Source organism: Phocoena sinus, chromosome 18 (assembly GCF_008692025.1).
Source record: "Phocoena sinus isolate mPhoSin1 chromosome 18, mPhoSin1.pri, whole genome shotgun sequence".
Taxonomy (NCBI): Eukaryota; Metazoa; Chordata; class Mammalia; order Artiodactyla; family Phocoenidae; genus Phocoena; species Phocoena sinus.
Window position 1 is genome coordinate 68,260,804 of NC_045780.1, and position 14,687 is coordinate 68,275,490.

Sequence of the window (14,687 nt, forward strand, 5' to 3'; positions counted from 1 at the left end):
GAACAGTGGTCTCAGCAGCTGTTCAGAATCGTGCATGTTTAAAATGAGCAGGAGGTTCAGTAATACTAGAACTACAATTGTGCAAACATCAGAACCTGAGATTATCTGCTCTAGCCCTCTCGTCTTACAGACAGAGACACCTGGGAGCATGGATGGGAGTTAAGTGACTGTCCTAAGGTCCCAGAAAGAGTTGCTGGCAAAGCTGGGCCTGAATGCCAGGTCTCCTGACCCCCCGGACCATGCTCTTCCTTGGTCCCTGTTCTTCTTCTAAGCCTCTACATTTAAAATTTTGCAGGTTCACTGATGCACAAGCACGTGCTATAGAAAAGTGGAGGAAAAAGGGAGCCCTATCTAAGCTTGGACTGAGAAGAAAGCTCAAACCTGAGCATTAAACCATAACAGCTGATGAACCAGAGAATGTCTAGAAGAATGCATAATGAACACCAGACTTGTACACATCTAAATATGTTTCTCATGCTGAAATGTGGTGTTACACTCAGAACAGACTAACACCAAGAATAACACACTTGTGAATATAGTTTTTTATATTATAAACACTGATAAGATGCTGAATTCCCTTTTTACACAGTACTAAAAAGAGCACTCAAATGAGAAAACTTGTCACTGAGAGATTTTATTTAATCAGGCATGTCAGTATGAGCAATACCTGGACACCCAAAATCAATCAATTTAATGGAAGGATAAGTGCCTGGGTTTTGTATTTGTCATTTTTATAAATAACTGTGGTTTTCCAAAATTATTATCCTATTACTAAAATGAGCAGAATTAAAGACTCTATGAAAAACTGTCAAGTCAATAGCATCTAGAAAATGGAAAGGGAATTGAGATAATAATGAAGGTGATAACACCCGTTAACAAAAACCTGCACAACTGCTTGTATGTAGTCAGCTGTGCTCAATGGGGTTGCCAGAGAGAACAAGGGATCTAGGGGGCTTCCTCTATGCCCTGTGCCTCTGGAGCACAAGGAGAGAACTGAGTGGAGGAGGGACCACCCTTGCAGACAGCACCTCAAGTGTCTTCTTTCTATCCTGACACAGGGCATGAGCCAAACAGGGGTAAAGAAGGGTGTGAGGAGGAGAGAGAGAACAGGCGGAGAGCCTGAGGGACAGCTCTGCAAGCATCTCTCACACACACATCCACCCCAGCGACTAATTCTGGCTGCCATTTTTTCACATGTGCAAAGTGATGATGAAAGCAAAAGAGAAAGAGATGCACCATGGTAGGTGCCTAAATAATTCTATCTTAAATCTATACTACAGACTCTGTTCCAACTAATAATTTCCCTCCCCTTTTTTTTAGCATTATGGCCTGAAATTTTTAATTCTTCCTATGTCGATAAAAGTTATTTTCGAAACGGAAATAAAGAGGTTAAGTAACTAGGCTAAAGGGCTCGCAAAGCCAGATTGAGTCAGATTTCCAAACAACCTACTTTAAGCTACTTATCTGAAAATATTGGTGGTGGGGGATGGAATTCATAACACATTTCTGGTTCACAGGAGCTTCTGAGCATGTCATCACCAGAAAGGCAGTTCAGAGACCACCAAGGGCAGGTGTGGGGAGTTAGGATTGAAGTCCTGGTCCCCAAAATATTTACTACTGTTGCAGGTGGCGACAGGGGGATGGGGATTCCTTATATCAGTCCAGTGTTTCTCAAAGCATGGTCCCAGACCAGCAGCATCAGCATCGCCTGGAACTTTTTAGACATGCACATTCACCCCAGACCCACTGAATCAGAAATTCTGGGGGTGGGTTCCTGCAATCTGATTGTGATCTGTGTGTGACTGTGACGCCACCCAAGTTAGAGAACTACTCTACTAGTCTACCTAGCTTTGTGTGTGTTTGAGAATTTCATATTAAAAAGTATTTTTTTTTAATCCTATCTTGAGGGACTTCCCTGGTGGCACAGTGCTTAAGAATCCGCCTGCCAATGCAGGCGACACGGGTTCAAGCCTTGGTCCGGGAAGATCCCATGTGCTGTGGAGCAACTAAGCTCGTGCGCCACTACTACTGAGCCCACGGGCCCAGAGCCTGCGAGCCACAACTACTGAAGCCCATACGCCTACAACTCATGCTCCGCAACAAGAGAAGCCACCGCAATGAAAGGCTGCACGCCGCAACGAAGAGTAGTCCCCGCTCACCGCAACTAGAGAAAGCCCGTGCACAGCAATGAAGACCCAATGCAGTCAAAAATACATACATACATACATACATAAGGGAGCTTTCTAAAAAAAGAAAGAAAAAAAATAATCTTAGCTTGACTCCTTGTTTGCTATGTGGCCTTAAGACAAGTTACTAAATCTCCATATCCACATCTGAAAATGGGAAAAGTACCAATTTCTCTTATCTTTATCACAAGGTTATTGAAGGGTTTCAATATACAGTGCCTGGTACAGAGCAGGACCTCACCAAATGGTGGTCACGGGGATCATACATAGTTAAGTGTCATTCAGATACAGGAGAATTTTAGTCCCTACAACATAAACATGCCTTTGCTGGATCACACGTATATCTTCTCTTTAAACCTCCCCAAATTTCTTATGGTTGTATCATCACCATTTCACAAATGCGGAAACTGAAGCTCAGAGGGGTTACATGAATTAACAAAGGTCTCACAGATGGTGACCCGTGGGTCTCCAGGCCCCAAGCCCAGGACCTTTCCCATCACCCACTAGCAAGACACGTGATGGAATTTCAGAGTTCCAGAACAGGAAGCGCCCCCCTAAATGCTTCCACTTCTCTTTGTATGAGAAATGCACAACACTGCTCTACACTGTGATGCTTCAGCCTGCACACCTCCAGCAAGGACAGAAATCTGAGGCTTTCTGCCCTGCTCTGAGACCTGGAAACGTAAGCTACACTGAACTGCCCAGGCTCCATGATCTCACGGGGGAGAGAGAAAAGGCAGAGTCCTTTCCTGAGGGATATTCATTTTCCATATCAAGTACATTACAAATCATACTCCAAAATATTAAATCTTCCTGAAGAATCAGGTTTGAATGTGAGGTTTTAATGCCATCAGGTAGAACCTCATTTACATTACCTCCAAATACTTCAAGGACATGATCTTCACAAGGAAAACCCAACCTTAAACTTAAATCATGCATTTCCTCCCCACCCCATCCAATGACTCACCCACCAAAATGACCACTTTCTGGTTTGAAGTGTTTCTGCTATGGAATATGTAAGGTTATAGACCTGCACCGTTCACTACAGTAGCTACTAGCCGCATGTGACTATCCTGAATTCAGATGTGTTACAGGTGTAAAATAGACACCAAATTTACAAACACTTAGTATGAATAAAAGAATGTGTAATGCCTTGATATTTTATAAGGATTAAATGCTAAAATGATGATACTTTTGGAAATATTGGGTTAAAACTATATTACTAAAATCAATTACACCTATCGATTTTACTTTAATTTGGCTATAAGAAAATTTAAAATTACATATGTGGCTCATGCTATATAGTTCTATTAGACAGCACAATTATAGACTGTATGAAACATATGTTTTTTTTAACACACAGGTAATTTTTAATACTTCATGGCAAAACAAAGGACAGACCACTTCCTGAAATTTTCACTTGGACACAAGACAAATTTGGGAAAAACTACCCTATTAGGGACAAAACAGGTCGAGTCTTGGTCAAGTAAAGCAGGTGACCTACATTGCTCAGTGTTGCTAACAGGCCCCGCTTTCCTTTCTTCCCCCCCAGGAAGAGTGGTCTTCTTTGCCCTACATCTTGTAGGTCTCCACTACCCTTTCCACATATAATCAATTTACTGGGATTCTGGTAATAAGGTCACACAATGATTTTTTCCAAATGTCCTACAACCATTAAAGGTGATGTTACAGTTTCAGGTGTGGCTGATGAGAAGAAGTAGTACTCACATGGAAAGGGTGCTGGCTAAGAGGAAGAAATAGAAGAGTTTTGACCCTGGTCACCTAAGTTTGCACTTGTGTCCTCAAGTCACAAAGTGTTAGCTAACATTTTAATTTAGATCAAAAATAACAGAAGCAAAGGAGAGTTTGGGGGCACAATACCCACATCACATTTAGTCAAGCAGGCTCCTCTAGGTGCATCCTTTTTTACTTTTTGGCATTTCAACGTATTTGAATATTAGTGGCTAAAGTGATGAAGGTGGAAGAGGGAAGAATGAAGAGGGAGAATGATCCTCAGATCCCGTCTCCCCCAGAAGCCCTTTCTGCAACCTGTTCTTCGCATCCTGCAAAAGTGATGCTGAGAAGAAAAGAAAAAAAAGGCGGGGGGAGCTTTGACATTATGGCAGAGACAATACAAAGAAAACCATGGTTCCTGTGGGGCAGAAGCCCCCGCATTAGTGAGGGAGACTAGAGTACAAGCCTTAGCTACAACACAGCAGAGATGCATAATAACCTAACACGCTAGAATAATGATGCCATGATGGGCCACGGAGAACAGAGTCCATGGGAAGATGTGGGGAGAGAGTTTTAAAAGCTTCTTGGAGGAGCTGGCATGTGACCGGGACTTGAAGGATGAAGGAGAATTGTCGGGCAGTGAAGCCACGCCAGGCAAAAGAAGCACTGTGCCCGGGTGTGAAAGCACCCCCTGTTGAAGAATACAGGGCCTGGGTCAGGATGCATTTTGTAAAGTGCAGTAGATGAGGGAGACCTGCAAGCAAGTTCAGGGCCAACTTCTGAGGGTCAAGTGGGCCGTGCTTTGCCTTCTCTGTAAAGGCAAGTCAGGGGAGGGGTTTAGGGAGGAAATTAATAACCGTATCTGCGTTTTGGAAAGATTGGTCTGGTGGCACTTTGGAGCATGGCTCGAAATAAGAAAAGACTGAATGCAGTAAGTTGACCAGGGCAGCCAGACAACCCTCGGAGATGAGGAGTCTGGAGGACAGACATCACGACTACCTCCGTCTGACAGAAACACAATCTCAGCTTAGAAATGTCGAATGTTTAGAAGACACAGGACCCAGGACTCCTGACTGTGAGCGCAGGGCCCTTGGCACCACTAACTTCTGTTTCTCCCTTAGTAGTGACGGCTCTCCATGAAGGAGATCCCAAAACAGAATTTCAGACTGGCTCTTCCCCAAGCACCCGGCAGAGCACTCAGAGACCCACTAGTAAGCGGCACGTACACTTGTCTGGAAAGCGAGCACTAAAAACTTCTGAAGCCTCAAAACGGTACTCTAAGAGCAACTTCGGAAGAGCTGTATGTATCACATTACAGGGATATTTCAAACTTCTGGAAAGTTGAGGATAAACTATAATTTCCAAGTCTTCTTGTTTCTAAAAATTATACTCAGTCGTGTCATCTGTAGGCTCAAGTCAGGTCTTCCTGCCTCTCTTGTACAGTAATCCCTGGTAACTGCAAATTTGCTACCACTTCTATTTATTTCTAGGTTTGCCAACCCACTGCACTCATCTTATTCATTACATTGGGTGGAAATCCAGTATCCCCTGTTTTACAGCTCCTACAACTCAAAACCCAAACGATTTTGGATAAACTAAGCTTAGAACCTGAAACTGAAACTCTAGGATCTGGATCTGACTCCATCACGGGTTATTATGGGACCAAAGCTAATGACCCTGAAATACAGAGCTTTAGCCCCAGAAGAGACCTTCGAGATTATTTACTACACACTTCTCATTTTACAGACGAGAAAAGTACTAAAGCCAGGGCCGGGCTGGCACGGAGTTGGGGAGGGAAGGGTAGTCATCCTCAGAGATTGAAAGGCAGATTCCAGACCAAACCTGAATCTGGTCTCCAAAGTGCTTTCTCTGAGACCACCCAACACCACCCACTGCCTGTGACATAGTTCTGCTATCTTGTATTTAGCCACTACCTGTCAAAGGGTAGAGCACACTGGGCAAGTGGCAGCCTCCTCTAAACACTATGGGGACCACGGTGCCTATTCTACTGATTAGGGAATAAACATTTCAGGGTTATCCTGGATCGTGCTGTAAATCAGTTTAAAAAAAAAAAAAATCTAGGGAGGAAAATAAGATGTCTCCAGACTGTCAGACATTCCACCAATCTGTGCTCCTGTATAACTTTCCGGGAAGATGATAAAAGGGGACACTCAAAAGGAAAGTGACGTAACTCCCAACCCCATCTTGTTCACGTTTCCAACTTCCTCAGGCATGACCATCCTCCTCTTTATTTTTCCGAGCTATTCAACTGCCGTTGTTCTGTCACTTTGAAATTGGCCTTCCTCTAACAATTAAAAAAAATTTTTAAGGACAGAGAACTTTGAACCCCTCTTTTCCATCTTTATAATCCCAATGTCAAGCATAAGGAATACACTCATTTTTGTTAATGAATCATACATATGTGTTCAGTTATGGGTTCTGGAAAACCTGACTGGCAGCTTAAAACCCAGGCTCTGTCACTTCCTAAATGTATGACTTTGTGCAGGTTACCTAACATCTCTGTGCTCAGTCTTCTCATCTGTAAAAAGACTAATAATAACAGTACCTGCCTCCTGGAATTGGGAGGACTAGCTGAAATAATGTTTAAAGAGGTTTAAAACAGTGTCTGACACAAAACAAGACACTATATAAATATTTTCTATTTTTATCCTTACAGCAGAAAAAGAAAGAAAGAAAGAAAGAAAGCAATTGCCATTACCTTGTTATAAAAAAACAGTGACCAGCCACTCTGCCTCCACAATGATGACAGGCATGAGAAAAGAAACTCACCGGGGCTGGGTGGATTTTTATGCTCTGTACGAGCAAGCCTCCCAGAAGACATGAGTGGCTCCGCGCTGTAATGAGGCACTGACACGAGCTGTGGAAGCACCTTCTCTGGGGCAAGAGAAGCATGCACTTCCCAAAGATTCCTTCCACCAACTGCTCCACAAAATACGGTGCAACAGCTGGGCCTCAATCACACAGACTATTCATGTGAACAGAGGTCCCTATGCCTTCAGTAAAGCAAGACTAGGCCTGCTTTAGGTGCTAAAAAATAGAATGTGTCCTTGCTGGAGCTGATGATGATTTAGGTGTTTTCTGCCTAAGTGGAAAAGGATGGGTGAGATCAACACTCACTGTGCCTAAAAACTACCACGTGAAAAGCATTTCTGAGGAAGGAAGCCCCTCATTCCCCAGACCTTGCTGCCTGAGGAGAGGGAGCATGTATCTCACTCACCCCTGTATCCCAACGCACTACCCAGTATGTTTGGCAAACCTCAGTACTTATAAATGTGGCTGAATGAACAAACAAATAAACAAATGAAGGGGAAAACCAAAGAGCATAGTGAAGGTTTATGGCTCTGAATCAGTAAAATGTCCTGTTGTTTGTCACCTGGGAATATGTCATTACACAGAGCTTGAAGGAACTTCCTTCCTTTACCACTCAATATTAAAAAAAAAAAAAAAAAAAAGAAACTACATATTAAGTATCGTCCACATAATATAATTAATTATTTCTAAAGACTTCTATGGAGATGCAGAAAAACTTCAGTACTCTGAAGTCTTATAGGATATTGACAACATGATCATTACCCATAAGCTTAGCCTTCAGGGTTTGTACCTTAATTCGTTTCTGCTATTTCTAGAGTAAATAGAACTTGAGGGAGAAAAGGTTTCTCCAGGTACTGCACTGACTTGTCCAACCAGCAGCCCAGTCTCCTACTCCTTTCTACACTGGTACACATGCTCCTTTCTCATGTGGTCATTTAGCTAATCATTTGTTCTTTAAAATGTTAAAATAAGAACTCAGATTCAGTGTTTAACACTTGAAGATTCCAGAAAATTATCAAGAATTGGGAATCCCCTGGCAGTCCAGTGGTTAGGACTCTGCACTTCCACCGCAGGGGGGCACTGGTTCAATACCGGGCCACGTGGCGAGGCCAATAAATAAAGTTCTGATTGCTGTTTTTTTAAAAAAAAAAATATCAAAAATAGAAAAGGTGTTTCTGAAAAGATACTTCTTTAAAAATACCTAAGGAGTATACCTAACACGTGAAAACGCAGCTCTCTCCATGTTCACATCTTACAACCTTCAAAATTCGCAAAATAAGACCTGTGCTGCAGTCCTCACCTGCCTCTTGAAAGTAACCCAATGCAAAGGCAACACACAGGACATATACCCCAGCCAGTTCTGACTCTCTGAGGCCACACCCTTTTCCTCTAAATTGTTGAGCTGTAACAATTAGAATAAATTATTTCCAGGAATTACGTTAGAGTTTGGGGGGCAAAAATAGGTATTCAAATTCAGTGGGGTAACTAACTTGTAGACATCAAGAATATCCTGATTGTTCCCCTATTAGTCATTCACAACCCACAAAGTCATTTTTCTATAGGGTTGGCAGTGAGCCTGGAGAGGAATGGGGAAAATTCACCATGTACTTCCTCCTGTTTATTGTCACAGTGAAGGGACATGACCTACCTGCATAGGTGCCTGTAAGTTGAACCTTGCAGCCTCTGAAAATCTGTCATGTCCAAACATATACTTCTCTTAGAAAGTATATGTTTACCTAGCATGGAACAAGTAGCCACTGCTAGGGGAAACTTAACTGTTGCCCTGGCAGAGGGGAAAGAAACACTGACTTCTGATAGAGGTTTTACAGAAAAAGTACTTCTGTCCAGCATAAGTGCTTTCAGATACGTTTACTAGTACATTCACTGTTAGTCACTCACAGCCCACAAAGCCATTTCTCAATGATTATACATTGCACTAATGGCAAAGAATTGGAAACAAACGGAATCAAATTATGGTACAGCCATTAAAAAGGATGGCATAAATCTATACGTGGTGACAAAGAAAGATGTTCTTGATATGTTCTGGGAGAAAATTAATGCATAAATTTATAGTACTATGCATCTTCCAAACACACACAGTAAGTTATATTTTTATGTGCACATGAGAAAGTTTGGAGAAAGTTATACACCAAATAATAAATGGCGGGCACTTTTGGAAATTAAAGGTAAGGGCACTTTACATTTCCCTATTTTACACTATTCATATTTCTAATTATATGCATTAATTACTTGTTTGGCTTTCTAAACTATGTAATATTTTCCCCAAGGAGTGATTGTGTACATAACTAAAACCAGCCAAAACTTGATTTCAAAGTAAGTTACTTACATGTAAACATTACAGACTTGGGGATTCTCAACAGGCACATGGGCTAACTAACATAATAGTAACGAACAGCACTGCAACACACAGATCTCATGGCTGTGCTGGCATACTTTTAAAAAATCATCTTGGAGAAAAGCTGTATTCCGAGCAGTGTGATGAATTCTCATTTGTTGTGGGTAGTGAGAATCACAGGTAAGGAGATCTGCCCTGGGCAGAGGCTCTGCTTAAATATCCTTGCTTCTCTTATCTGGTAGTAGCTCTTTTTATCTTGCTTAGTTACCCCAATGGAATAAGAGAAACACCATCAGATAAGAAAAAGCTTCTTGTTGTATCACTGTTGCCTCCCCCCTCCCTCACACCTCTCTCTGCAGGTGCACGGGCCAGAGCTCTCCATGCTGCCAGAAGCTTCTGGGTCCCCACAAGCACTCCCACCAGGTGCAGCTGCAGCCAGCACAGCCTTATCCATTACAGTGGAAAACGTACTCCCCGTGGAACTGCCTGGAGTGAGATTTGACCTAAACAAATAACTGGGACATAAGCGGCTGGTTTTTTGAGCACAAGAAAGAGAAGCAAGTTTTTTTAAAGTCACTTGGGTGGTATAAAAAAAAAAAATCACAGAGCATCTTTCTACAGTGTATTTAATCCTCTGGGCAAATATTTCTACACATCTGGAGAATCACTGACAAAAGATTTTTAAGAATATTCACAAGGGAACCCAAACCACACAACTTCCTCCAAGAAATCATAAGCGACATCAGCTGGGAGCTTTAACCGGTTAAATCTATTACTGCATGAAAGCTGCTCAAGCTTCTCAATGGATAAATGAACTATTGTGCTAGCAGAAAGGAATCCAAGATAACGAATAACATCTCTAAACAATGCTGGGAGCGGGGAGGGGGGCCTAAATCTCTCAGATGAAAGCCTACAGTGAAAAAGCCCATCACACTTTACTGACTTTCTCAGTTCGTGGTTAGCAACATAATTTTGAAGGCAATACAATATAAGGCAGTCTCACAGGTCAAAGGCAATTTAATTCAAATCAAATCCATTACAGAGAAGTTTAAGTTCAGATTCTTAAAGACATTAATTGAAAATTAAGTTCATTAACCAAACACTTTATAACAGCAAATGAACCTCCGTGTTAAAAAAAAAAAAATCACTATATAAAATTGCTAAGTACAAGTTTAACAATCCCTTTAACAGATCATTTGAAAGGCTCAATTGTCCCCACCACAGGGCATGTTGGTGGTTTTTTGCAGTTTGCTTAAAAAATTATGTGCCTTTATTGTACTAAAGAAATTCCGAGAGAGAAGCACAACCTACTCACTGGTGATAACAAAACCATTTTTCACATTCCTCCCTTACAAAGTCTACCGAAGCACTTGAATTTATCCAAACTGCTCTGAGTTTAGCTAATGTTAAAAATAGAAACTTTTCTATTAACTGGTTCAAAGCTTAGGTTATTTCTTACTTTGCTCAATTCAAGGCAAACCTGTTAAAATGAGTGAGAATACATGTAACTAACTTCAGCAGTTATGTTCCTTAACACTCCCCCCATGTCGTCGTCATAATTTTCACATAAACACATAATGTAAGTATGTTTTAATTTTGCAAAGGACGTTTTTCAATCCTATAAAAGGCAGTTACAATGTGCCTCTTGGGTTTATGTTTGACAACAGTGCAGCTAGGTGAGACATGAACAATCCATAGTTGTTCTACACAAAGAAGCCTCCTGGAAACCACATTCACCCACGAAACGTCAACATATCTTTCCTCCCAAAGAAGAATCAAAGTGGAACTGAAGTCAATCTACAGGGGGAAACAGAGAAGAGAGTTCGCCAGAAACAGGCAAGGCAAGTTTAAAATCAAACCAGAAAGCCAGAGGCCCCGAGCATGCACACGCAATAGAAGCACTGCGTGGAGAAGACAGCAGAAGCCCCGTGGATGGGGCCCTCTTACCAGCACTGGCCCTGGGCTCTCTGCTTCCACTTCTCCCTGGGCTGCATCCTTGCACTGCAGGGGGGACTCGATCACCAGCTCCTTTTTGACACTTCTACTACTTGTCCTGAATTTATCAGCCTGCATCCTCGGCTGAAAACGCAAGTCAGAAAGTCTGGCAACTGGGACAGCTGCGAGTCCTTGGCTGTGCAAGGCACCAGCATGCCAGGGGCCTGAGGACGGAAAGGAAGCTGACTTCCCAGGCACAAGTGGTCAGCCCTGCCGGCTGGGTCTGCAGAGCCTGCTAGGGTGGGAGGGCCAGCCTCCAGGGGTGTTACTACTGCTCGGAAAATGGGAGGTTCCCACTCATCGGCCAAAGGAAAACAAACCCCAAACTGCACAATGCACAGTGCACTGCCTCTTCGATAAAGACCGGCCTCATCGTGCCTGCTCCACGCGGCGTGGGCCACATCGACCCGAATCAAAATAGTGCTGTGTTGAAAAGAAAACCAGTCACAGTTAGACTCCTTCATAATTACTTCAAATCTGGAGCTGAAGAGAAGCTAGGTCATCTGGCTGTTCTAAAATTCGTATAGTTTTTGGATGCTTTCCTTCGTGTTATGGCTAAACACCAAATGCTTGGCTGATGATCAAAGCAGGGAGGTGCAAACACCAAGGGGTTCCTGTAGCCGGCACCTCATGCGTGCAGATGTAAGTGAAGAGTTTCTCCCTGCTCGACAGCCCGCGGCACGCAAACTTAATTTACCTACTATTTTATAGCAGATAAAAGAGGAGGTCATCTCACATTTTCACGAGATACCACATGTCACAGTAAATTAAACGAAATATTACTTTAAATCCATCAATATGTGTGTGAGTACCAATTTTAATAAGTCTGGTACTAGGTACTGAGAGGATCACAGTAAAAATACAAGGCAGAGTAGAGTGTCTCTCCCTTCCGGGAGTGTCAGAGCAAGTTGAGAAGGCAAGACTAATAGACATCATAAATAACAGACTCATGCAATTAACAGAGATTTACACAAAAGCACAGGAAAGTAGATGGGTCACCATCCCATGGTTCAATGGTGGTAGCACTTAAAATGTGTTTTCCCAAAAGCCTGCTATTTTAATCATTTCTTCAAATTACTAGTGAAGTAACTTTTAAATCATCTCAGGAAAAACCAAAAGTGTTACGGGATTTATTAATAAACTACATGGAAAATGCACATTAAGATGGGATTAAATATTAATCTGTACTTCCCGGGATGCTGCAGATTTTCTCCCAATTAGTTATTCTTCTTGTTTCACTGAGACTGGGGAGAATTTAGCAAGAGTAATAATAGAAGTAGAAGTAAACAATGGAACGAGGTATCACTTAACAACAAGAGGTGCCACAAGATATACAGGTGTATCTATCCAGGAAAATACAGAAACTATCACGTAAGGTATAGGTACAAGTCTCTTCCTCTCCCGGTCAAGTGACTGAGGCTGAGAGGGCTCCGAGGGGACACTGGGGGAGCCAAGATGGCGCCCTATGTCCACACGTTCTTCTTCCCACCAGGGCCCGCTGAGGTCACCCCAGTCTCTGTCACTCAAACATCAGGAATCTTTCTGAGTGTGGATACTATTGGGTAATGAGTCACAAGGGTTCTACGAGTCCATTAAAAAAAATTAGTAGTTTCTATAATATTTTTTTTAAACTACCCAATTTCTCAACCTTGGGTAATCTTTCAGGGTAATATAAACTCACCAAATCTGTGTTCCAAAATAATACAATCTATGGATTTTTAAAATCTATCTTTGGGGAGGGGACTTCCCTGGCAGTCCAGTGATTCAGACTCCGTGCTTCCACTGCAGGGAGCGCAGGTTTGGTCCCTGGGCTGGGAACTAAGATCCCATGTGCAGCACGGTATATCCAAAACAACCAAACAAAAAAACCCACAACAGCAAAATTAAAAAGAAAAAACAAAAAAAATTGTTTTTAAATCTATCTTTCAAAAGTTACAAGAGGATAGAAAAAAAAACCTAAAGAGCCTGTAACATAAATATAGATTTGAAATAAGTTATATCAAAACTTAGAAATGTTCTATAAATCAGAGGAGGCAAGCCATAAGCACTAAACAGACAAACTGAGCCCTAGTAAAGCACAACATAACCAACAGTTGGAAAACCTTTTCGAAATGGCTCGAGAAGTTCTAAAAAGCCCAATTCTTCCTCAAATCCCCATCATCATTAAGCCAACAGAAGTTCTAGACTTCAAGGAGAGAGAGAACTGCTATCCTATTTATTGGGTCAAAATACTCTGACATTCTGTAAGTAATGAGAAGGAATTTAAAAGGTTATTTATTTTATGAACACTGTAAGTGCTCACTGTGTCCCAAACCCTGCAGAGGTAATGTATTTAATCTTTATAACAACCCTATGAAGTAGGTAACATGATTATTCTCATTTTACAGATGAGGAAACTGATGGGCAGAGAGGTTACGTATGTGCAGAAGGTCACACACTGCATTGGCAGTATGGATGCAGTGTACACACTCTTCACCATGATGCTATGGTGAACCAGTTTTCTATTCCAATGATGCCAACAGCTAAAAAGCACAAATAGGTAAAAGCTACTGATCAACGATTAAAGATAAAGGCAGCATCTGGGTTTAATCCAATCAAGGTAATTTCCGTGAAGAGGTAGAACTGTAAAAATGGCATAGCACAGTGCCTAATACATATGTACGTATTTATTTAATGGTAATTACTATTGTTGCTGTTGCTATTCCAATCTGAAGAAATTAACCTTAGTCTTAAATTCAGGACTTTGGCTGTGTGATCTAAAACGACAATTCCGCCTACTGTGTTGCTACAACACATTACAAAGCGCTTAGGCAATTTAAAATCCACTGCTCTTCCCTCTTTGTGGCTTGATTGTGACAACAGCCTTCAAACAGTTGTCTTGATCCCCCTGTGTGCATGCCATGACCATCTTCTTCTTTAAGTTTTCCTATACTTTTCAAAACTTTAGCCATGAATTTACATTTCTTTTGTAATCAAGGAAAAAACTCCGAATTGGCTCTGAGCTTCCAGGTAGCCAAGACAGAAAGGCAAACATAATCAGTTCCATAATTCATATCATCAAAACAAAACAACATACCAAGCTGTAAGGCAAGTAAATTTTTTGAAGTTTCTCACACAGAGTTACATAAAAGAGAACTGATTAATGTCTAGACAAGGTTCTCAACATGTTTATAGGAAATGCAGCAGCAAAATTCACACAGCTTTCTCACCACCACCTCAGAGCATTATACTGAAATCCCAGATCAAGGAAAGCAGTTGTGAGAGCAAGACATTGGTCTAGCCTGTCACCTTCGAGTGGGTCCACTTTTTATGAAAGAAGGAAATTCTCAGGACTTAGAGGAATGGAGATACTACTGTCACCAATCCTGTCACCTAACTTCTCAGGCAATGTAAGGGGCCCTTGTTCAATTCTGCTCATTGAAGACAGACCAACACTTTAGAAGTCTGCCTGTCAAGGGGAGTCACACAGTACAGAATTTAGCATCCGAACCTAAACCAACAAGTAGGATGTGGTTTCTCTAAGGGATTCATGAGATCGACGTCTGAGGACATGAGAATGACACCTGGTCACAGCAGCCACAAGA

At 41.9% G+C, this 14,687-nt stretch overlaps 1 protein-coding gene across 18 annotated transcripts in view; it reads right to left on the reverse strand.

The window, feature by feature from the left end:
• Positions 1-14,687, reverse strand: part of DOCK9 (dedicator of cytokinesis 9) — a 382,898-nt gene that overhangs the window by 167,731 nt on the left and 200,480 nt on the right. For 4 of the 18 annotated variants that reach the window (XM_032610712.1, XM_032610704.1, XM_032610706.1 and 1 more), the window contains exon 1: positions 11,056-11,337. The exons of the other annotated variants lie outside the window; for them this stretch is intronic. In XM_032610712.1, coding sequence (XP_032466603.1) covers positions 11,056-11,181 — 126 coding nt within the window. In that variant the 5' untranslated portion in view covers positions 11,182-11,337. Of the gene's footprint in view, positions 1-11,055; positions 11,338-14,687 lie in introns of those variants that run through there. 18 annotated transcript variants of the gene reach the window in all.